At 41.3% G+C, this 23,696-nt stretch overlaps 1 protein-coding gene across 2 annotated transcripts in view; it reads right to left on the minus strand.

Moving 5' to 3' along the window:
• dbh (dopamine beta-hydroxylase (dopamine beta-monooxygenase)) overlaps positions 1-23,696 on the minus strand; it is an 80,337-nt gene that overhangs the window by 31,280 nt on the left and 25,361 nt on the right. The window contains exons 1-4 of one of the 2 annotated variants that reach the window (NM_001109694.2): positions 12,783-13,169; positions 8,012-8,158; positions 5,576-5,833; positions 4,115-4,291 (exon numbers count right to left, since the gene is read on the minus strand). In NM_001109694.2, coding sequence (NP_001103164.1) covers positions 4,115-4,291; positions 5,576-5,833; positions 8,012-8,158; positions 12,783-13,109 — 909 coding nt within the window. In that variant the 5' untranslated portion in view covers positions 13,110-13,169. Of the gene's footprint in view, positions 1-4,114; positions 4,292-5,575; positions 5,834-8,011; positions 8,159-12,782; positions 13,170-23,696 lie in introns of those variants that run through there. The other variant, XM_087268838.1, reaches the window with a different exon arrangement.

A 23,696-nucleotide genomic window follows, 5' to 3' on the forward strand; every position in this document is an offset into this window, starting at 1 on the left:
TGATGTAGAAAGTGACCTCTATGGATATGCTTAATGATGAAATGCTTTGAAACATTGAAAGCCCATGTAACCTCTTCGGTTCTACTTGCCCTGATCCGAGTGGGATTCAAGCCGGCATCCATGGGAGATGGGCACAACAGAGTGGTGCAATACAAAGATGCTGAAGACTCCATGGTCTATGTTGCTCCTTGAGGCCAGGCGAGTGAGGTATCTCAACTTTGGCATCAGAGGCAGTGCACTGCAAGGACTCTAAAAATCACAACTGATCTTGGATACGTTCACCCTCTAAACCGCATTTCCCTCCTGTTTTACTCATCCTACTCAAAGCAAGATTTGAACCAGTGTCTATCTAGGCACAGGAGGCAGTGCACTTTCAAGGATACTGCATTACAATCACCCATTTAAATACTCACCAACCATCAGTACTACTGACCCCACTCAAAACAGGAATGGAACTAGCGTCTTAAAGGGTTAGTTAGCCCAAATTTTTAAAATTATTTTATTAACTGCTCACCCGCATGAGACCTTCATTCATCTTTAAAAACAAAAATAAAGATATTTTTGGTGAAATCCAAGAACTCTCTTATCCTCTATTGACGCAAATGGTCCAGAAAGGTACCAAAAACATTGCCAAACAGTCCATGTGTCTTAAGTGGATCAATTGGAATATTATCAAGCTACAAGGATATTTTGTGTGCACATTAAACAACATAAGGATTATTCAGCTCAGTGTAAGTATAGGGTACATGTTCACACTGAAGACAATTGGACTGTTTTGACTATGTTTTTGGTAAGTGTCTGAAGATCGGGTCCATTGCTGTGTATAGACGACCAGGGAGTTCTTGAATAAGTCAGATTTCATCTAAGGGGGAGGGATAATCTCCTCATCCACCACCAGTGTGCAGCATCCACCTGGATGATGCGTGGCAGCCATTTTGCGCCAGACCACACACCAGCTAATTGGTGGAGAGAAGACAGAGTGATAAAGCCAATTATGATATGGGGAAGGTTAGGAGGCCATGATGGACAGGCCAGTGGGAAGATTTGGCCTGAATGCCGGAGTTGCAGAGAGCTAGCTGCCAGCTAGCTAGTACAGGGGTGCTCAAACTTGGTCCTGGAGGGCCGGTGTCCTGCAACGTTTAGTTCCAACCCCAATCAGACACACCTGGGCAAGCCAATCAAGTTCTTACTAGACTTATTAGAAACATCCTTGCAGGTGTGTTGAGGCAAGTTGGAGCTAAAATCTGCAGGACACTGGCCCTTCAGGACCGAGTTTGGACACCCCTGATCTAGTATGACTAATAAGACCTTGATTAGCTTTTTCAGGTGTGTTTGATTAGAATTAGAGCACAACTCCAGACTCTGGACACCGGCCCGACTGAGTTTTGTGATCTCTGCCTTAAAGCATAGTCATGAGAATGTTGACAAAGGGCTAAAAATTGAAGCTGCCCTTACCCTCATTAACTTCTTATTCGTTTACATTTAGTCTGCTTCAAGCTAAAGGAAGGAGATTTATCTAATCAACTCTTGCTAGCTGTTCCCCATTACACTCAAACCCTAAACCTCACTCCTATCTGGGTCTGGGAACCAATGTATCCCTTTCTGGTCTTACTCCACTCCAGGCAGGGTTTAGACTTTTATGGGAGGCAGCATGCTAATAAAGACATTAACAACTAGAGCTTACCTCTGTTACAATCACCACTCTACACCTCACACCCTTCAGATTGAACTTGCCTCAATCCAAGTACATGAGAGTTAAAGAGGCCAGCTAGTAAGAACAGTAAGGGTATTGCAAGCATTGGAGGTGAGCACACCAACAGTGACAATAAAGATCACAGGTCACTGCACGAACATTGGTGTAGGAAGTGGGTACACCAACAAGGACAATAAAGACTGTAACCTCTAGTGCAGGGGTGCCCAATCCTGTTTTTGAAAGTCTACCTTCCTGCAGAGTTCAGCTGCAACCTTGAACAAACACATCTATCTGTAATTACCAGGTTCTCCTTTAAAGGGCACCTATGGTGAAAATCTACTTTCAAAGGTGTTTGGACAGACGTGTGGAGGTATAGTGTATATACTGTCAAATTGGGGTGATATAAACACACCCAGTCCTTTTTTTTTCAGATTTAACAACATAAAAACGGTGGACCAATTGGAGCAGTTTTTAGATTGACCGCAACTTGACGCAAGAGTGCGGTCCCCCCGCCCACCAATATTGATTGACAGCTGCGCGCATTAACATGTCTCCATAGTCACGCATATAATTATATCAACAAGACAGGACGAGCGCAAAGCAACCAGGAATAAAAGGTCTGTTCAGTTTGCTAGGATCATCAATCAACTTTAAACGAGATCAAGAGTGAGTTTTACAAGTTTAAAATGTTTTAAAGCAGTGCATGTGTGTAATGAATACAGCGATTCACTTCAGATTCACTTCAACAGCACAGATGCGTGTCAGAAAAATTATAAAAGAAGATGCTTCAATCCCGGTTTGTGGACGTTAAATCAGGTTTATTTTGTACATTAACATACCAGATATCTATACAGCAGTGGAGATAAACAAAGCTAAACGCGCATTGTCATTGTGTGTGTGTGTGTGTGTGTGTCTGCGCTATGTGGTTGTTTGTGTCTGCGCTATGTGTGTGTGTGTCTGCGCTGTGTGTCTGTGTGTCTGTGTGTGTCTGCGCTATGTGTGTGCGTGTGAACTTTGTAACGACATTGTGTGTGACTCATTGTTGCAACTCCACCAAGAATGCATCAAATACTGATTAGTAAAGTTCTTACTGTAGTATTTCTCATGAATGTTACGTGAGATCTGCTTCCTGAGGCAGCCGAGGGCGGCGATTGAGGCATGTTGCTGACAGGCACGTGGGAACGGTGGGCGGGAAGGACTAGCCTTAAAGGCCCAGTATAAAAAAACAGCAACAACCTTTTTCACAGCTAAAACACAGACACTTCAGACAGCTATAATAAATAATCTGATGGGTGTTTTGAGCTGAAGCCTTACAGACACATTCTGGGGACAAAAAAGACTTACATTAAATATGAAAAAAGGGGTAACCTATGTGCCCTTTAAGCTGCAGTCACACTAGAGTTTGTGAAAAGGGGTGGGATCAAACAAGATAACTTGACATTTAAAAAAGCAAGCAATTGGTCCTTATTTTAATTTCCTGTTCAGAGAAGTTTTGATCATCGATTGGTCTCACACAGTCATATGATGCGATTATGCAGGTCAGAGTTCACCAAGCTTGAACTTTGCAATGCAGCAAACTGCAAAACTGAATAGAAGTATATGGGGAGAAAAGTCCAAAGTGCTTAAGATCTAACTTAGTTGATTTAGTGATGTTTGATCAGGGTTGAAGCTAAACTCTGCAGGAAAGTAGATCTCCAGAAACAGGATTGGACCTCCTGCCCTAGTGTATCTCTTAAAATCGAAGGAATTATGTTTACCTTCACAGCTCTTACTACCTGCTCTCTGTTACTCTCATCCTCTAAATCAAACTCCCATACAGGTCATGGCTCCAATTTAACCTGGTAGCTTCTCATTACCTGACTATATGCACAATTCAAACAGGTTTCTCTGGTATGATAATATGGGTACAATAACAAGGACAATAAAGACTGTGGACAAACTTTGTCCTGGAGGGCCGGTGTCCAGCAGAGTTTAGCTCCAAACCTATTTAAACACACCTGCATCTAGCTTTCTAGTAATCTTGAAGACACTGATTAGCATATCCAGGTGTGTTTCATTAGTGTTTGAGCAAACTTTGATGGACATTGACCCTGCAGGATCGAGTTTGCCCATCCCTGTCCTTGCAACTGTACCTAGTGCAGTTTGTCAAGCCTTGGAAGTTTGGAAGTGAGGTTTACCAGCACGATTTCTACTAGCAAAAGTGCACACTTATTTTGAAAAATCAAATCATCATTGTGGTTTTAATGCATGGTAAAGGAGTAGCATGAGCATTCTTCAGTTTGTGTTCCACAGAAGCAAACAAGCCACGTACGTTTAAACTAATGGTGAGTTAATGATATCCACATTTCTATTCTTGAGAGAACAGTTAATTATAAATATATTTCATTGTAAAAAATTGTTCAAATAGAGTAGCTTGCATACCTCTGCTCCCATGGCCCAGGCAGCCAGAACATGTCTGCAATAATTAAGATTGCGCGGCTTCATCTTTGAATCACAGGAGCCGCTGTACTGTGGTACGATGTCCATCTGAGGGGAGCATTCGAACACTTCAATGTGATGAACAATGGCTTCATTACCTGGAGTGATCACTGACTCATACTGCAAAAAACAAAAAACAAAAAAAAAAAAACAAGACAAGATTAATTTGTTTATAGAATTAATAACCTGCTAATTTTGAAGAAACATCTGAAACAAAACTGGTGCAAAGGTCTATTGCATTCATCCATGTTTAAATTGGCAACATCAGAAATTGCATACTTCTCTACTATGCATGGAACAAAATCAGTGAAATATGTGACGATCACAATACAAAAAAATTTACAAAAATGTCCAGATGACCTTCTGCTTGGCGTAAGATTCTGTAATGTGCTCATATAATTGATAATTAACTTTACCATGCTGCCATTGGACTAGATTTATGAATAGCAGTTATGTGATGCAACAGATTCTGTTATGTAAGTCACATGATAATGACAACGTGTCAAATATTTTTTAGTGTTGAAGTGATTGCTTGTTCAAAATAAGTTCCTATACTAAAGAGAGCCCAACAGGCATAACAGCAACATCATAAGACGTTGATATTAGGTTAGACTTTAGTTTCAGGTGATCAAAATTCAATGTCTAGCCAGCGTCTAAAGATAACGTTATTTTGACGTCCAATAACAACGTCAAACTACGTTGATTTTTGGTTGATTTTTGGTTGTGTTGGCAAGTGACCAAAATCCAATGTCTGATAGATGTCATAGTGGTTTACGTCCAGGTAACGTCCACACAACGACAAGAGGTAACGTTTTAGGTGGGATGTTGGACATTGACGTTTGCCTGACGTTGGATTATGATGTATACCCCATTTTCTATTCCAAACAAATCCAATGTCCCCATGACATTGGGATACGTTGGGGTACAACGTCAATAGGACGTCATGTTGACATCCTGTGCCTGCAGGGTAGGTTGGTTTGTGTTGGTGTAATGTGAAATGGCCTTCAAACACAACAATAAGTTCTACATTGTGCATTTAAGGTCACTGACATTGTTAACATTGTTACATTGTAACATTGTTGTTCCTTCATTGTGAGGAAAACCTTTACCCTCTCTGTTCTTCTCTGGTGGAATGAGCTGCCAACCTCCATGTAAAACCCTGAAACCATCACATCTAAAGAAGCGGCTGAAGGCCTCTTCCACAAGCACTTTACCACCAACGCACACATACTCAGTCTAATTATATTCAGATTCAGTTTCCATAACCCCACACTTACATTAGCGTTTTACTGAAGAGCATTATAATTGGTCAAAGTACCTCACATGCTTCAATTATATAGGTACAACATTCTGAAAGTTCACATAGAAAGGTTATTTGTAATGTGCGAGTGGCTCTCAAGTTACCATGACAATGTGGTTCTTGGGCAGATTTGGCGGGAGCTGATAGATATGGCACCAGTAAGTAGTCTCTTGTGTGGGGATGATGACATCAGGGGCCAGGACCTCCAGGGTGCGTACATCTTTCGGGAGATGGGGGGACGGGGTGTCTGGACGCAGGAGCAGGACTCGCTGGACGCCAGGCTGGAGACGGGATATATTGAGCTCATGCAACGATAGGATGGGATGCTCCAGCATGGTGTAGATTATGTGGACAGTGCCTTCCTGGAAAGATTTTATTATTATCTTTAGGTAAACAGTTGAGTTTTACCATTGTATAATCCAATCAACCTACCTGCAAGTCTGGTGAGAGCACCTTTAACTTAGCTTAGCATAAATCATTGAATAGGATTAGACCATTAGCATCTTGCTCAAACATTTCTCAAATAATTTAAATAATCAGATATTTTTCCCATTTAAAGCTTGACTGATCAGCCTAGAAATAGCAATGTTTAATGCCCAATCAGTCTTAGAACACAATGTATCTACAGAATAGTCAAGCTTTAAATAGGAAAACTATGGAAATCATTTATACATTTTGAGCGAGATGCTAATGGTCTAATCCAATTTAACTCTTGAGGACTTGTGCAATGAGGTTATTTCCAAAAAGTGTTGAGCGTTATTTGGGATACTTAAAGTTATTTTTTATTCTGGGATACAAGGAGGCAGTTAGAAATACAAAGTAACAAGTAACAAACATCCTGCCATACTGTTGAGAGAAGTGTTTTTTAAATTTCTAAACATGTACCTTTTTGAAGGTGGAACCCTTGAGCCACACCTGCCTATTGTGTTTGTTATTGCCACGAACCAATGGAAGGTTGAAAGTGTCTACTGACCTTTTGGGGCCTTTATGTCCAAATCAGATAAAATACTGAATGTTAATGATCATATGCAGTGTTGGGGGCAATGTGTTATAAATAACGCATGTTACATAATAATATTACTTTTCCAAAGTAACGATTAAAGCATTACTTTTAAAAATAAGTAACACTATTTGAGTAACGTGAGTTACTTTTTTCCTTGCTTAATTGGATTTAAAAATCATAAATGAAATAAAAATGACTTTAGTCAGGTTGAATCACACACGTGCTGCGATGGAACAGACAGTCGGCTCACAATCATCATCATTATCATCATCAGGTCCTCTTTTTTCACAGCAGATGAGTCTGTGTACTGTTCTAGTAACTGAATATCTAAGTATATGGGTTTATTGAGAGTAATATGGAGTATCCAGTATGTTAGTAATTACTGATGACGCAAACCATTTCACGACAACTCGAATCATCCGTCAACACTCACAGTCAGAATGGCAGGCCAGAGACTTACATTTTTGCAATGAATTCTTGTTATATTGAACTCATCAAGAACAAAGTGGATTTTTTAAGTGTAGATTATGTGTAAGTAAAACTTTTGACAACTGCAAGAAACACATAAAAAAAAAAAACCTGGATGAGAAGCACTACACCCGCACCCCACCTCCAGCTAAACAACAAATGATTGACACCAGTTCACGTTCTATAGGTAAAACAATTGATTCGACTTAAAAAAAAAAGAAAAAAAAAAGGGTTATTGCTTTTGTTGTTGAGGAAATGCAGCCACTGTAGCAACTACGTTTTGTAATAGTAAGGTTTTTTTTCTGTTTTGAGAAATTAATTATAAATTTGTTAAATTTATTCAAAAAATAAAGCTCAAAGATTTATTTTGATTTAGGGATGTTTTTATCGTCTTACTGTTCATATTGTTGTTAAACATTTGAAAGGTTTAAAATATGTACCTTAATAAATTATTTCTTGATAGTATTCTTAAGCTTTTTTGCAATCTTTATCTCAATAGACAGTGAATATATATAGTTATGTGTTCATTGAGTTCTCAAATTATAATTTTATTTTACTTTAAAAAAAAAAAAGATTAAAATAAAGGTGTACTGTAGGTTATATAGGTGGTTGTTAAATGTAGAGCTTCTTGTTAAAAAGGTGGGAAAAAAACACCCGCTGAAAGAGTTCAAACCTCAGTCAGGTAAGAAAAAGTAACACAAAAGTAACTCAAAAGTAATATAACACATTACTTTTCAAAAAAGTAACTAAGTAATGCAATTAGTTACTTTTTTAGAAGAGAAACTCAATATTGTAATGCACTTTCAAAAGTAACATTCCCCACCACTGGTCTTATATAGAAAAGTGCAGCATGAACATTTATCAAAATATTTTAATTTTTGTTTTATGATAGAAAGTAAGTAATATGGAAATTGAGCATCATGGATGCAAGGGAAAAAAAAACTTTTTAACACATTTCACTATAAACATTGAATGAAGCAAAAAATTTAAATGGTTGGTTTCAATTTTATCAATTGCTTTATCCTACCTCCATTCTCGCTATTCTACTTTGAGATGTTTAGTAACTTGCCTCTATGATGTAGTCGTGTGGGTCACAGGTGCTGAATGATCTTTTGAAGAGCAGAAAGAAGCCTTCAGTGGACTGATGGGTTTCCAGCAGCTGATAGTCCTGTTGAGTGTCCAGTGTCACTCTGCCTTCACTGTCACTCCACGCATCCTAAGAATATTAAAAGCAATCATAAAAACATCAAACACTGTATATGTTTCTCTCTACGAGTAAGATTCGTACTTTCCAGGTTTTAAAAATCTAGTGTGCTTAACAACACATTTGTTTGATTTAAAATAACACCAATATGGTAAGTAGTAAAATGCTATTTATTGATAAGATGACAAAGCTGAATTCCAGCAAATTTACTTCAACCTTAAATGTCACAAGATATTTAAGAAATTACTGTAACGTGTTGATTTTTTGGAATTCTTTTACCAAAGAAGTAATTAAAACATTAAATGATTCACTTAACTCATTGGCATATGAACTATTATGAACTGATAAATTACATATTGTAGTATACTTTAGTTTTTACCCTATTAAACTGTGGTGTTGTATAATACAGTTGAAGTGAAAATGATTAGCCCCCCTGAATTATTAGCCCACCTGAATTATTAGCTTCCCTGTTTATTTTTTTTTTTCCAATTTCTGTTTAACAGAGAGAAGATTTCTTCAACAGATTTCTAAACATAATAGTTTTATTTGTTTTTTATCTTTGCCATGTTGACAAATAATATTTCACTGGATATTTTTCAAGGCACTTCTATACAGCTTAAAGTGACATATGTTTATTAGGTTAACTAGGCAGTATATGGTAATTAGGCAAGTCATTGTATAACGATGTTTTGTTCTGTAAACATTCGATTAAAAAACTTAACTTAAAGGGGCTAATAATTTTGACCTTAAAGTGCACCTATGGTGAAAAATCTCCTTTTCAAGCTGTTTGGACAGAAGTGTGTTAGTATAGTGTAAACTATGTGCCCTTTAAAATTGCTTTTAAAAAATGTAAAACTGCTTTTATTCTAGCCAAAATAAAACTTTCTGCAGAAGAAAAAAATATTATTAGACATACTGTGAAAATTTCCTTGCTCTGTTAAACATAATTTGGAAAAATAATAATAATAATAATAATTCAAAGGGGGCTAAAAATTCTGACTTTAACTGTATACTCTATTGCAGAGATCTTAGCACAGTATTTAATTAGTTTTTATTAGCCTATAGTTTATATAGTATATATTATTTTCACAACAGATTAATTACTTTAGTATGTAGTAGTAGTAGTGTGGCAAAAATGTGGAAGAATAATTTACTTTAAAATGGTCAGTTTTTTATATTCTTAGCTTCAAATTAAAGTTTATAGTGTGATTAACCTTGTAGCTTTGGTTTTGTTCTTCAAACGCTAACACACATATTAGCATAGTAACCTACTAATGGGTAGACTGAGTACAGTAGAGCCACTTTTTGCTTTTTAAAATCACTACACAAAAACTAGATGCTGAATTTAAGTGAATTTTGAGGTGATGTTTCTTTTGACTGTACTAAAATATCACAAATTGAGTTTGTAAGTGAGTTTGTGAGTTGAGTAGTTTATATTTTCCACAACTAGCTTATAAACATAAGGTATTTTTTTTGTCTTAACTGTACCCATATAGAGTACAGTTAAAACACCTTAAATGAACATATGTTTTCTAAAATTAATAAATAGGTTTGTTTATAGATTTTACGATGACTTTTCGCGGTTAAGCAGGTCATAATCACAATAGAATTTTTTTAATTAATAGATTCATTCATTTTCTTTTTGGCTTAATCCCTTTATTAATCAGGGGTCACCGCAGTGGAATACACCACCAAGTTATCCAACAACTATAAACTCTCATTTACACACATACGTTAGGGACAATTTAACTTTCCCAAGTCACCTATTCCACAAGTCTTTGGACTGTGGGGGAAACCGGAGCACCTGGAGGAAACCCACGCGAATACAGGGAGAACATGCAAACTCCACACACAAATGCCAACTAACCCAGCCAAGGGTCGCACCAGCAACCTTCTTGATGTGAGGCGACAGCAATACCCACTGCTCCACCCATTATTTTATTTACTTCTTTTGAAAAAAAAACATTTCATTACAATCAACAATCATTCTAAATTAACCACCAGCCATTTTTTCACCAGCCCTACAATGTTTTGACTTGTTGTCTGTAACTCTTCTCCTTGACATCCATTGTGGGAGGAAGGGCGAGCAGCTGGCCATACAACATTTATTCAAAACGGACCAAACAGTGCCGTCCAAAAGCAAAATAATGAAATAAATCATTCATAATGGATGAAGAGGGGCCTTGACACGCGTCTGACCTTCTACTTTTCAACCACTTTATTTGGGGCGCGGTAGACGTGAGCTGTTCATGCCGATGATGGGTAGGAGTTTTGCGCTGTGCTGCTTGAACTGGAAATGGACGCAAGTGTGAGTGTCCTGACTGTAGATCAGCAATCATAACAACATCCATAAAGAAAGACTCTTCAGACTGACAGAGAGAGGCTGTTCTGATGTTGAGGTTAGATGTTCGTCATCTGTTGTTCATTAACAATTAAAGAGGTAGCCTATCAAACCTCAGCCAAAATGAAATAGAAATTTCTATGATTTACTTGACATTGTTCAAAAGCATTTGTACTTTATGTTACTTGGATTTCCATGATTTTTTTTGTGTTGGAGGGGGGGGGGGGGGGGGGGGGGTTGTGGCGAATTGTAGTTTTAAATTTTTTTTATAAATGCCTTGAAAAATCATATTTACACTACTGGTTAAAAGTTTGGGGACAGTAGGATTTTTAAATGTTTTAAAATAAGCTTCTTCTGCTCACAAAATTTAAATCAATATCAAAAAATACAGTACAAATTGTAAAATTGTGAAATGTTCTTGCACTATAAAATAACTCTTCAAAAGTAGCTTAAAATTTCATGTAATCATTTATTCCAGTGATTTTAAAGATGAATTTACTTCAGCTTCATTAGTCTTCAGTCACATGATTTTTTAGAAATCACTCTAATATTAATCATCATTATATTAATAATATTGTTTTTATTAATGATAACAGTAATAAAAGCAATAATGACTGGAGTGATAATTTACTTTGAAACTACATGCAATAACAAAGATGTTATGTAAAATTGTAATAAATATTTAACAATTTTACATTTTTTGTTTAGATTTAATGATTGCAGCTTTAATGAACAAATAATTTTCTTAAAAAAAACATGAAAAAAAAACAGACCCCAAACATATATACACACACACACACACACATATATATATATATATGTGTGTGTGTGTGTGTGTGTGTGTGTGTGTGTGTGTGTGTGTGTGTGTGTGTGTGTGTGTGTGTGTGTGTGTGTGTGTGTGTGTGTGTGTGTGCGTGTGTGTGTGTGTGTACACAGTGCTCAGCATAAATGAGTACACCCTATTTTGGGTTTAATATTTTTATTTTTTTCTTAGTGAATCTGAGTAATATGTAATGGTGCATTTGAACAAAACAGATTTGTTAAACAGATATATTTAGTAAAATAATATTTTTATCACTGAATATCTTTAGAAATGGAGAGATAATACATTTAAATTAATGCAAAATATTGCAAAAAAATTACAAACTACATTTCAACAAAATTGTATATATTTTTGTTTTCTCTTGATTTTTACTATTTTTAAAATTTAGTATTTAATATTTTCCCCTAAGAAAGAAATTTGGGTGTACTAGTTTTTAAACTGTTATCGTAAGGTATTTTGTTAAATAAGCTCCACAATTGGCTTCAGTACTGACTAATCTAATAAATATGTACAAATATAATATTGTAGAGCTTCCTATTAAAATATGAATTTTAAAAGATAAATTTGTGGGGGATGTACTTATATGCTGAGCACTGTATATACCAATTAGTTATTTAATATTGTTTACTTTGTTGCTATCCTTTATACCATTAAATAAAAATAAATGTTTTGTGTGTGTGTATATATATATATATATATATATATATATATATATATATATATATATATATATATATATATATATATATATATATATATATATATACAGTTGAAGTCAGAATTATTAGCCCCCCTTTTTTTTTCTTTTTACATATTTCCCAAATTATGTTTAACAGAGCAGGGACATTTTCACAGTATGTCTGATAATATTTTTTCTTCTGGAGAAAGTCTTATTTGTTTTATTTTAGCTAGAATAAAAGCTGTTTTTACATTTTAAACACCATTTTAGGGACAAAATTATTTGCCCCTTTAAGCTATATTTTTTTCGATAGTCTACAGAACAAACCATCGTTATACAATGACTTATATATTATATCGTTATACAATGATATTAGGCATTGGTCAGAATATGTATTATGATTCATTTTTAAATAAATATATCTGTTACAGTCGATGATGAAACCCATTTCACCCATATTTATCTTTACTAAAGTTATTTGAAACATTAAAGTAGACCCTTCCATTTAATATGTTTTTTGTAAATTTTATTTGATTACCATACAATAAAGGTCAACGGTGTTCAAAACAACCTTCTACAAAAACAAAGTTCAAACTAATTCTTATATTTTCTTTTTATACAGTTTAAACCAAAGCTCATATTGACAACATACTCCATAAAAATATTTCTGCACATCTTAAATACATATTTTGCAAAAGCACGTAATCCTACACCATCCCTGAAGCTGATTTCCAGCACACACACGCAAACACCAAAAACCATCATAAAATCTAAAAGCATGAACTACTCCTACCCCAAAATAGGATTTGTGACCGTCATCCCACAGAATCACCAAATCAGCATTCGTAGGCTCTCCACGATCAGACATGCCCAGAATAATGCCATGATGGAGCTCTTTGACTTTGACCTCGAGCAAAACCTCCTGCTTGGGATAACTGATGTTCCAGGACAGTTCCAGCTGTCCTGACGGATCCAGCGGGATATGATAGGCCAGGGTGGGTCTGGATTGGCCCGCAGGAGCCTGGTAGGATGCCACTAAAAGCACCACCACAGTGGCTAAAACGGTGAGGTACATCAGGGTTACGTCTTGGAGCCGGAGGTCTTTGTTTATGAGACGCATTTTTGAAGGCCTTTCTAAGTTTTTCCTTGATAGTAAGGCTTCCCTAAACAGATTCTCTCATCTCAGGTTGTTGAGTTTTGTTATAGTCTTTGTTGCTTTGTCGTCTTTTGAGAAGTCTTCTTAGGTGCTGTTTGTCCTAATGTTGGTCCACTTCTGTTGGCTGCGGACTCTCTCTGGCTTTTAAGAGCACAACCCTGTGACAGCTTCTGCTTTATCCTGGCTAATTTTATTAGCTGGTTAACGAAAATTCAATTGTTTATTTTGCCCTCCGGTCAAACTTTTTTCCGACATCTGCTTGTTGAGAGCGAGAAGGGCAGATTTCTGCCACTTTTTCTTTGTCGTTAATACATACATACTAATTTACACATAAGGTGGGTTGTGATGTTAGAGCATTAAAGGTCGATGTTGCATTGAATATTGTTTATTTGCATGTTACTGTTTTATCAGCTAAAATGTTTTATGTTTTTTATGGATTTTTTTTTTTTACTTTAAATGAATCTGAATAGCCAACAATATATTGTATGAGTCCAAATTATTTATTTGTGCTTTATGCCAAAAATCTTTCCAAAATTAAGTAAAGATCTTGCTCCATGAATATATTTAGTAGATTTCTTACTGTAAATATATTACAACGTAATTCTTGATTAGTAATATGTATTTATAACTTTACATGGATCAATTTAAAGCTGATTTTCTTATTACTCCAATAGTTGTGAAGCTTACTTAACCAGTTTCCAAAAGTATAAATGATGTATATATCTAAATGTCAAGAACATTTCAATTGCACCTATATTTTGGTTAAAGGTCACATAGTATAATAGTCAAAGACAAAGTATCTCATTTTTGTGTCTGCATCAAATTCTAATATAGCGTTGAAAAAAAAGTGTGACAATACAGTGAGTCAAACAATGTGTTGTTCAGTGTAATAGATTGAAATGTAAAATGAAACAAGATACTTTTGCAGAACTATACTTACTGGGATATAGTATTAATATGTATTATATATTTACTATATTATATTATATTACAGTATTTATTATATTATACACAGTAGCACTGTTGCCTCACAGCAAGAAGGTCGCTGGTTCAAGTCTGGATAGGTCAGTTGGCATTTCTGTGTGGAGTTTGCATGTTCTCTGCATGTTCGCGTGGATTTCCTCCGGGTGCTCCGGTTTCCCCGACAAGTCTAAAGACATGTGGTACAGGTTAATTGAATAAACTTAATTGGCTGTAGTGTATGTGTGTAAATGAGTGTTTATAAATGCTTTCCAGTGTTGTGTTTCAGCTGGAAGGGCATCCGCTGTGTAAACCATATGCTGGATAAGTTGGTGGTTCATTCTGCTGTGGTGACCCCTGATGAATAAAGCCAAAGGAAAATGAATGAATGAATAATATTATATTTATTAATATATATATTTTTTGACATGTAAGATAATTGTTATTGTTTTAAGTTTGCCTGAAAAGATTTTATGGTATACTTTTGTGACACTGAATGAAATTATAATTATAATCTTTTATGAATGCAATTATTCAATAGAAGTTAAAAGAAGTGATGGGCATGATGAGTAGATGTCTTTCAGCTGCTTCTTTGAATCATTATTTTAATTATTCTTCTTGCACATACAGCACTGGTGGCTCAGTGTCTAAATGAAGCTTTATAATGACAATTATGATTGATCGTTATTGCAGTCATATCCTCAGAGATGTCTGGTTGGTGTCTGGGAAAGTGTTCTTCTTCAGTGGGAAATAAAAGGCTGCACATTAGAGAGCATAAATGTCAAGTTATTACAGTTAATGGAAACAAAAACACTAATTAACCTCTAAATGAATGCGCTGTTTACTGGGTGCATCTCTTTCAGTGATCTTCAAAGGCTGGGGGAAGAGACGGCTGGTAAAACCTGGAGTTGATTTGCTTTATAGAAAAATGTAAGTTTTTTGGGGATGTTTTTTGTGTTTATTTTTGTGTCCTTTTATTATATTTATACACATACACACCATTTTGCATGATGAAAAAAGGAATTAGACTTGTGTGTATTTTCACAGCAAAACACAAATAAATATTAAAAAACATTGTATATGTATATATATATATATATATATATATATATATATATATATATATATATATATATATATATATATATACACACACACACACACACACACACACACACACACACACACACACACACACACACATACATACATACATACATACATACATACATACATACATACAGAGAGAGAGAAAGAGACTGAGAGACAGTGTGTTGTGTATATATACAACAGTTCTATCTGGTTCTTGAATCTGATTGGCCGATATTGATTGGCTGTGCTGTATTCTGCCAGTAACAGCACTCAACCAGCCTCTTCACCCTTCACCCTTGTGAATTGCTCCGACCACATACAGCAACAAGCAGAGGATACTCTACAGTTTGAGAAATATTCCTGCTGCTGGGCAACATAATGTACTTTTGAAGCTTTTTTTGTCTAGAATGTAGTTGTTTAGATTGCAACTATGCAGTTTTTTTATAAGGATAGTGCCTATTTTTAAATATTTATAATTTCTGAGAGACAGTGCGTTGGCGGCCATTACTGTCATACTGAGCAAAGACAGTTGATGTTGTCCATCCACAAGATGGCAACAGAGACCACATTTTTGTCATTTAGCGATCTAACCACCAGAGATCGCTGGAAAACATTCACACTCACTTAGCACTACAAATCTGCTGGTAAAAAGAGTACAAGAACCAGTCATGCACCACACACACAACAGGTTCCTGATCCTGACTGATTGCATACACACAGCTGATCCTGCTCAAGTACTGATTACACACACATATTTACGGCTCACTTTGATACACTCAGGGCTGAGTCTTGTTATTTGTTCTAGTGACATTACAACCCGTTTCCTTTATCTTGCTTTACCTTGTTTTTGATCCTTGCCTTGTTTATTTGTTTAATCGTGTTTGCTGCCTGCCTTTGACCATCTGCCTGCCTATTGATTATGACTCTGGATTGACTGCATACATCTGACTGCATACCCTATGTTGACCTTTGCTGGCCTGACCGCACTTATAAACCTGCATCCGCACCTCTACTACAGCTGATCAAATCATTATTTAACAGGTAAACAATGTTCTATGTCTATCTCTCTCTTTTGTATGTTGTAGTGCTGTGTTTAAACTATATAATATTGTATTGAGTGTGACGCCTGTTTCACACCGCAAGCGTCAGCGGCGCGTGAGCAGAGCGTGAGCAGCGCGTTTGTCGAGCAGTAGCAGCACGCAGGCGTTTGCCTTTTACACCAGCTGCGTCTGCAGCGCGCAGCTCTTCGGCAGCTGCTGCTGAGATCAACCTATCTCTGTCTATTCTATCTAGTTACCCATGTCTCTCTATATACAAATACACTTTTAAACTTTGCATCTGCACCAAGGCCCCTCCTATGCTGTTTCATTAACCTGCAAATGTTTATTTTACAAATTTTATAGATCAAATAGTACTGTATGCTTCTAAAGCTAACTTATATGAGAAGTGTCTACAGTCAGAAGACAATCGCCTGTGATATCATGTCATTTGTTTTTTGATTATCAGGTTGCTGTAGACCTAGTTATAATCATATTTATACAATATAGTTATAATGATATTTATACATGATCAAACTAGTATTACTTTCTCCGCTTCAGTGATGTCCAATGGCAGAATAACAGCTCGTTAATTCATGCTCGTGCAGATGATGAGACGGACAAAAGTAATTAATGCATGCCATTCTTTTACTTATTTTCGTGTTGTCAGATTCACAGTGCAAACAGCTCCCGGTAGGAATAATTCGAGTGAACATAAAACAAAGCCGATTAAAACTTTCTTCCTCTGCTCAGCTGCACAGAACACAGCGAGCTCACATAATCCAGCATGCGTGTCGCACTACACTACCCACAATACACTTCGCTATGGACTACAAATCCCGTAAATATTCCATTTCCCCTCTCCTACAACACTAGTGTGCAACTTAAGCAAAACTGATAGTAAAATTGTTTTACATTCGGTTTTGTAGTTCGGGCCTAAATAAATGTTTGTTGCCGTTTTTAATCGTTTTAAGTTCATTTGAATGACTATATATAAACCATTTGACATTATTAACGCATTTATTGGGTAAAATTGCTACTTTTTACTGTCATTCGATGTGTTTTGGTCATTATCAATGCACTGTCACTTTAATTGAGCGTGAGCAGCGCGTCAAAAATAGACCCAGCGCCGAAACTATCGCTGCACTGCTGCTTCGGCGACGCTCACGCCTCGCACTGACGCGCTGCTGCTGCGTGCGGTATGAAAGCTCTAATCTGTTAACATGGACGCCGAAAACACACGCGCTGCTCACGCTCTGCTCACACGCCGCTGACGCTTGCGATGTGAAACAGGCGTGAGATGGGACTCGCATATCAGCAATGTATGTGTTGTCTTGGCAGAAAAAAAATGGTCATGTGTTTAGCATTTGTACTTATCGTAAACACAACAGAAATCTGGAAGTGATTGCGCTGCTTTTTTGGGGGGTTAATTGTTGTGATAACCCGAAGGCAACAGAGAACATTCGAGGTTACAGAAGTAACCCTTCGTTCCCCGAGGAGGGGAACGGGAGTGCTAATAAGTGGATTTGATCTTTGTGAAAATCCACGAAATGGGAGGATTCGGTTCAGAAGCGGCTTGTCTGAAAGAGTATTGAACGGGCCAATGAATGCAATGAATTGGCAGCGTAAGCTTGCACAGGTGTGCTTCATTGCCAATTATCCCAGCATATAAGCACACCTGGAGTGAGCAAACGCCATCATTTTAATCTGAAGAGACTTTCAAACAGCTAAGGGACAGTCATTATGGCGACGGAGTATAGCACTTCCGTTCCCCTCCTCGGGGAATGAAGGGTTACTTCTGTAACCTCGAACGTACCCCTTCGCTTGGGGAACTTCAGTGCTATTAAGTGGATTTGATCTTTGTGAAAATCCACGAAATGGGAGAACTATGGAAAGCGCCATAATGACTGCACCTTACCAACGCCCCCGATGAGGGGATAGTCAAGCAAGCGTGACGCACCCACATCATGGGATGCGTGGACTTTCAACAGAAGTCTTACGGATTTAGATATTTTTTTTGGAAGTCGTGAGCATCTAGATAATTCTAGGAAATACAACAGTACGTTGGGAAGCGTGCAATCCTGACAGGGAGGACGATGCGGAGGCCATCCGTTACCCAAGTGGGGATAGATGGCAGAATTTACATATGGACTAGCCCTAAAAAGGGGGAGTACGCATAGCAAAAGAGTGGTTAGCGGAGAGGGAAGACACGGGTCTTCCCAGGGGGGGACTTAACCGTGGCGGAATAAGCATATGGGATCGCCTAGTGGGGATCACGCATAATAGGCACCTATACCCAGAACGCGGGCTGACCAGCGGGCAGACGTACAACGTAGTGGGCCAGCAAGTGACTCCTCCGCTGAGTTAGTGCTGGGGGCCACAGAGGAATCTGCAGGGCTCACCTGACGGGGAACTTTACTGACAGATAAAAAGGCGCATGTACCTCTGTGTTAGGGAGAATGGCGCAGCAAGCGTGTTTCAACACCCTACCGAATTGTTTCCTCAATCACCAAGGGTTACCTAATACCCTTGAGGAAACCGGCTCCACTCGCAGATTGTAAAACCTTGCAAATGTGTTGGGTGTCACCCAGCCTGCAGCTCTACAGATGTCTGTTAGAGAGGCGCCGCGTGTGCGCGCTCGAAAGGATGCGAGTGGAGTGCGCACGCACTCTCGGGGGACGCGGCTCACCTCGGCTCTGATAAGCGAGAGAATGGCATCCATAATCCAGTGGGAAAACTTATTTCGGTATGGCACTTCCCTGCTGCCGACCGCCATAACAGACGAAGAGCTGCTCAGATGATCTAAACTCTGAGTGCGGTCCGGATAATATGCAAAACGCGAACTGGACAATAAAGAAAGGGCTGGGTCTGCCTCCTCCGAGGGCAGCGCTTGCAGGCTCACTACCTAGTATTAAAAGGAGTGGTAGGAACCTTGGGCACATATCGCGGACGGGGTCTCAGGACGTGAGAGAAAGCCAGCCCAATTACAGGCACGAGTCACTGACCGAAAAATGTCTCCGGGTCCCTGACCCTCTAATCGATATCAACGCGACCAGCAGAGCTGTCTTCAGGGACAGAAAGATACTGAGTCGAGGATTGAAGGGATCTAACACGGCTTGTGTAGTGAGGGCGAGATCCTAAGAGGGCATGAGAGGGGGCGGGGTGGATTAATTCGCTTAGCGCCCCTGAGGAACCGGATGATGAGGTTATGCGTTCCCACGGTGCTGCCAGCCACCGCGTCATGAGAGTGGAGATGGCAGCCACGTAACCTTGAGTGTAGAGGGCGACAGCCTGCTCTCCAGCTTCTCTCGACGTAAAGAAAGCACAACGCTGATCTGGAAAATTACGGGGGTCTTCTCTGCGAGAGACGCACCATTCAGTGAATAGACTCCACTTCAGGGCATAGGCGCGCTCGGGGAGGGGGCTCTAGCCTGAGTGACGGTAATAGCCACCGCAATCGGAGGTTACCAAAGTCTTCCTCGCGTCTAAGGACCTCCAAAGATCGGCGAGGGTGCCAGATGGTGCCCTGTCCCTGAGAGAGTAGGTGCTCTCTCGAAGGGAACTGCCAGACGAGGGCTATCGCGAGGGAGAGCTCTGACATCCATGTCTGGTTGAGCCAGAGGGGCGCAACCAACAACCTGTTCCTCGTCCTCCCTGACCTTGCACAGTTTCTGCGCGAGCAGGCTCACTGGGGGAAATGCGTATTGCACATGCCCCGAGGCCAGCTGTAAGCCAGTACATCCGTGCCGAGAGCACTCGGTCAGGGAAAGAACAACTGGCAAGGAGCGATCTCGGGGGAAGCAACAGATTGATCTGGGCTTCCCCGAATCGCGCCCATATCAGCTGAACAGACTTGGGGTGGAGTCTCCATTCTCCAGGACGTAAGGCTGCCATGAGAGCGAATCGCCTTCACGGTTGAGCTTGCCTGAATATGAATGGCGTGCAGCCATTTCAGCCGCTGCACCGATGACTCCAGAGGAGCAGACGGCGGGGGAGCTGAGACATGCGGCGAGAGCACATACCCCCCATACGGCTGATATACGCCGCCGCCGCCGTACTGTCCGTCCTGACCAGCACGTGTTGCCGCTCCAGCACCGGAAAAAAACGGTGGAGAGCGAGGAACACTGCCAACAGCTCCAGGCGATATGCCAATGCAACTGGGTACCTTTCCACAGGTCCTCAGCCGCATGCCCGCAACACACAGCCCCCAGTCTGTGTTGGAAGCGTCTGTTGAAACGACAACAAGACTGGATGCCTGTCCTAGAGACACCCAGGCCTGTTGGAACGAGGGGTCGCTCCAAGGGCTGAGGGAGCGGCGACACAGCGCAGTAACAGAGACTCGGTGTGCGCGTGCGTGCCATGCGCGTCTGGGGACTCGATCGTGAAGCCAGTGCTGAAGTGGTCTCATATAGAGTAATCTGAGCGGCATGAAGCGGCTGCGGATGCCATATGCCCCAGGAGCCTCTGAAATAGTTTCAGTGGGACCACTATTTTACTGTCGAGCTCTCTCAGACAGTACAGCATCAGCTGAGCAAGCTCTGCGGAGAGGCGAGCTGCCATGGTGACCGAGTCCAGCTCCAGCCCGAGAGAAGAGATCCTCTGCACGGGTGCGAGTTTGCACTTTTCTCGGTTGACCTGAAACCCCAACAGGTGAAAGTGCCGGAGCACTTTGTCTCTGTGCATAATCAATTGCTCCGAGAGAGGGCAAAAATCAGCCAGTCATCAAGAAAATTGAGTATGCAGATGCCCGCGAGCCGAAGGGGCGCTAAGGCACCCTCCGCGGGCTTGGTGAGGACCCGTGGAGACAGAGAGAGCCAGAAGGGGATGGCTTTGTATTGCCAAGCTCGACCTTCAAACGCAAACCGCAGAAACTGACGGCGGCGAGGAAGAGTGGAGACATGGAAATACGTGTCCATCAGGTCTAATGCTGCAGACCAACCCAGAGGACGAACGCACTGGAGGAACGGCAGCTTGTGCAGACAGCGGTTCAAAACGTGCAGATCTACGTAGGATAGATCGTAACCCACCACTCTTTTTGGGCACGATGAAGTGTGGGCGGTAAAACCCGCTCTCCATCTCGGCTGGAGGGAGCGGCTCGATTGCATCCTTCGCCAAGAGGACAGCAATCTCCTCTCGCAAGACAGGGGCGGACAGGGGGCTGACCCTGGTGAATACACACCCATGACTTGGGGAGCCGTTTCGCGAACTGAATCGCATAGCCGAGTCTGATTGTGCGTATGAGCCATTGCGAAGAGCTGGCCTGCGCTAACCAGGCAGGCAGAGCTCTCGCTAATGGACTCATCGCTACAATCGCTGACGTACCTGCAGTGGGTCCCACAGAAAAGCTGGAGGTGAGATATTTGCTCTCACTCCGCACCCAAGCTCCTCCCAGCGCTCGTGAGCCACTGGCGAAACGCACCGAATCTGCAAGCTAGAAAGCATAGTGTCCCAGACTGGCAGATTTCGGGCTGTCACATCCGGGAAAGTGGAAAAGTGCTCTTTAATGATGTTTTCATGGCAGTAAAAAGTGCCGTTGGAAATGGGGCCCCGCCCTCCAGCGAGGAAAGAGCAAGTTCCCTCTTCTCCAGATGCCCTGTCCCAGGGACGCTTCGCGGTCCATTGCGGGACTTAGCGTTGTTCTGGGCAGGGGGAGCTACCTGCTTCCGAGGTGCCCGACGCGCTCGCTTCGCCAGAGGCGTGTGCGGGGGCGGAGCAGCTCTCGTAGGCGGGCGCCTTCGGCGGGGAGCAGGTATGAATGGCACGGCGGGCGGACCGGGCTACGGACCGCCGATAAGACATCACCCATCAACTGCTCTCTCACCGCCTTGAACTCCTGGGTGAATTCACAGACGGTGTCGCCGAACATGGCTTGGGATATGGGGAAGTCAAAAAAAGCGGACTTTGTCGACTTCGCGCATATCAGCCAGGGGTGGCGCTCCTGGATCACTAATGGGGACATCGTCCTCCCCAACGCACACGCAGCGGAGTCAGTAGTCCGAAGAGCTAAGTCGGCGACGGTGCGGAGCTCGTAAGCCTGGGTTGGACCCACCCTCTTGCAGCTCGGCCAGCGCCTGCGCTTGGTAGCGCTGGTAGGTGGCTATCGCATGCAAGGCGGAAGCTGTCTGGCCCACAGCTATGTAAGCTCTAGCTCCGAGGGAGGCAGATAACTTACAGGCTTTGGATGGGGGACGAGGCGGACCCCGCCAAAAAGAGGCGCCGCGCGGGTTGACCGCCATCGCGCACTCAACCTGAGGAATCGCCACATACCCCCTGGCTGTTCCACCGTCAAGAGTGGTGAGGGTGGAGGTACACGCAGTACAAGCAGAGAAAAGTGCTCTTCAAGACCACGTCAGCCTACTGTGCACCTCTGAGAAGAAGGGAACGCCCCTCTAGTCGGTCCGGCCGCGGAGCTGGGGGATAAACCATCTCCAACCCACGGCCGAAGCAGCCCGGGAAAGCACGGCTAACATGTCCGTTTCAGGATCCGTAGTGACATCGCTCACCTGCCCGGAGGGGGCGAGCGGGTCTGGATCATCATCGGACAATGAAAGCCCACCCTCCGATGCCGCGGTGGACGTCTGGTCTCCGGTGTCATCGGGCGTAAAGGCTACCATCTGTTAGACGGATCGCTTCCCCCACCCGAAGCTTGGATGGAGCGCTTAGAGGAGCGGGAGGTCCGCGGGCCCGTGGGCGACGGATTATCTCTCGCTGAAACCCTCAGATCTGCCCGAGTGCCTGCTGCAGAGCAGGGGACAACTGGGGTGGTTCGCCCTTTTGCAAAGGCTAGCTGTGATCTTTACTGCGCAACAGTCATGGCATCGCAAAGATGACATGAACTGCCCGCGAGCAGCGCATTAACATGCTGGACCCCCCAGGCATGCAACGCAGTGCCCGTGCCCATCATCCGAGGACAGGTAACCACCGCATCCAGAAACGCACAGTCGGAGCGCCGTCCTGAAAAGGACGTGCTGCACGACTGTGTTGCTTTTTCTGTGAAGTTTGCAACTTTATACGCACCGCTCTGGAGGACCGGAACCAAAGAACGCCAGGCAAGGGAGAAACCCAGCTCGACCGTCTGCTGCTGCGTGTACACACTCTGGACCCAGGAGAATGCTCTCGTTCGCTCGGAATCGCTGGATCACAGCAGGAGGAACCCTCATCGACTCGATCAGAAAGTCTCTGAAGTGAAAAGGATGGCGTTTGCTCGCTCCATGTGTGCTTATATGCTGGGATAATTGGCAATGAAGCACACCTGTGCAAGCTTACGCTGCCAATTCATTGCATTCATTGGCCCGTTCAGTACTCTTTCAGACAAGCGGCTTCTGAACCGAATCCTCCCATTTCGTGGATTTTCACAAAGATCAAATCCACTTAATAGCACTGAAGTTCCCCAACCGAAGGGGAACTACTATAGATTGTATTAGACTGTAATACTGTAGGGAGATATCTCTGTAGATTGATG

Source organism: Danio rerio, chromosome 10, assembly GCF_052040795.2.
Source record: "Danio rerio strain M-AB ecotype USA chromosome 10, GRCz13ab, whole genome shotgun sequence".
NCBI classification, from domain to species: domain Eukaryota; kingdom Metazoa; phylum Chordata; class Actinopteri; order Cypriniformes; family Danionidae; genus Danio; species Danio rerio.